Source organism: Stegostoma tigrinum, chromosome 50 (assembly GCF_030684315.1).
Source record: "Stegostoma tigrinum isolate sSteTig4 chromosome 50, sSteTig4.hap1, whole genome shotgun sequence".
Lineage (NCBI taxonomy): Eukaryota > Metazoa > Chordata > Chondrichthyes > Orectolobiformes > Stegostomatidae > Stegostoma > Stegostoma tigrinum.
The window spans coordinates 835,387-836,193 of NC_081403.1; the positions used below are offsets into that span (position 1 = coordinate 835,387).

At 57.4% G+C, this 807-nt stretch overlaps 1 protein-coding gene across 1 annotated transcript in view; it reads left to right on the forward strand.

Annotated features, from left to right (window-relative positions):
- The first annotated feature begins 280 nt into the window (after nucleotides 1-280).
- Nucleotides 281-807, forward strand: part of LOC132207504 (claudin-9-like) — a 3,950-nt gene continuing 3,423 nt past the window's right edge. Inside the window, exon 1 of the mRNA XM_059643277.1 lies at nucleotides 281-379. Within this exon, the coding sequence (XP_059499260.1) occupies nucleotides 362-379 (18 nt within the window). The 5' untranslated portion in view covers nucleotides 281-361. The remainder of the gene's footprint in view (nucleotides 380-807) is intronic.

The window sequence follows — 807 nt, forward strand, 5'->3', positions numbered from 1 at the left end:
TGGCCGATGGGGAATTGTCCCGTAGTGCCCAGGGATGTGGGGGTTAGGGTGGGATTGGCCGATGGGAAATTGTCCCGTAGTGCCCAGGGATGTGGGGGTTAGGGTGGGATTGGCCGATGGGAAATTGTCCCGTAGTGCCCAGGGATGTGCGGGTTAGGGTGGGATTGGCGGATGGGAAATTGCTCGATTACTGTGTCAGGATGCTCTGGGAAGGGGTCGGTTTGGACCCGGTGGGCGGAATGGCCGCTCTGTTGCAGTTTAATGACCATGTGACTCCTCTCTCCCCAGGGAAGGGAGGGCTCCCTGACGGACAGAGCAGAGCCTGATTCTCGCCGTTCGCAGCACCATCCCGAAGCCGACAATGCTCTCTTCAAAAAAGGCAAGAATCACTCGGTTCCTCATGTTGGATTCTTCGGGGGTGGGTTGGGGGGGCGCGGTTTTGGGGGCAATGGCACGAGATAAACAGGGGCGTTGCGAGAGCCGGGGGTCCGCAGGGGCGTGTACAGGGACAGATGAGTGCACGGGACAGCAGGTAGGGTCAGGACAGTGCTTGGGAGAATGCCGTGAACAAAACAGGCGCGCTATAGCAATGAACTTGTGTGGGACCCTTTTTAGATCGCAGCTGGGGGGGTTATGCACCGTCGTGGGCTCCACGATGTGAGAGACAGAGACTGAGGAAGAGAGAGAGAAAGAGAGAGAGAGGCAGCGGGGCACTGAGAAAGAAGGGGAGAGAGAGAGAGAGAGAGAGAGAGAGAGGCAGATCGAGAGAGAAAGAGACAAATGAAGAAAGAGAGAGAGAGATGCAGA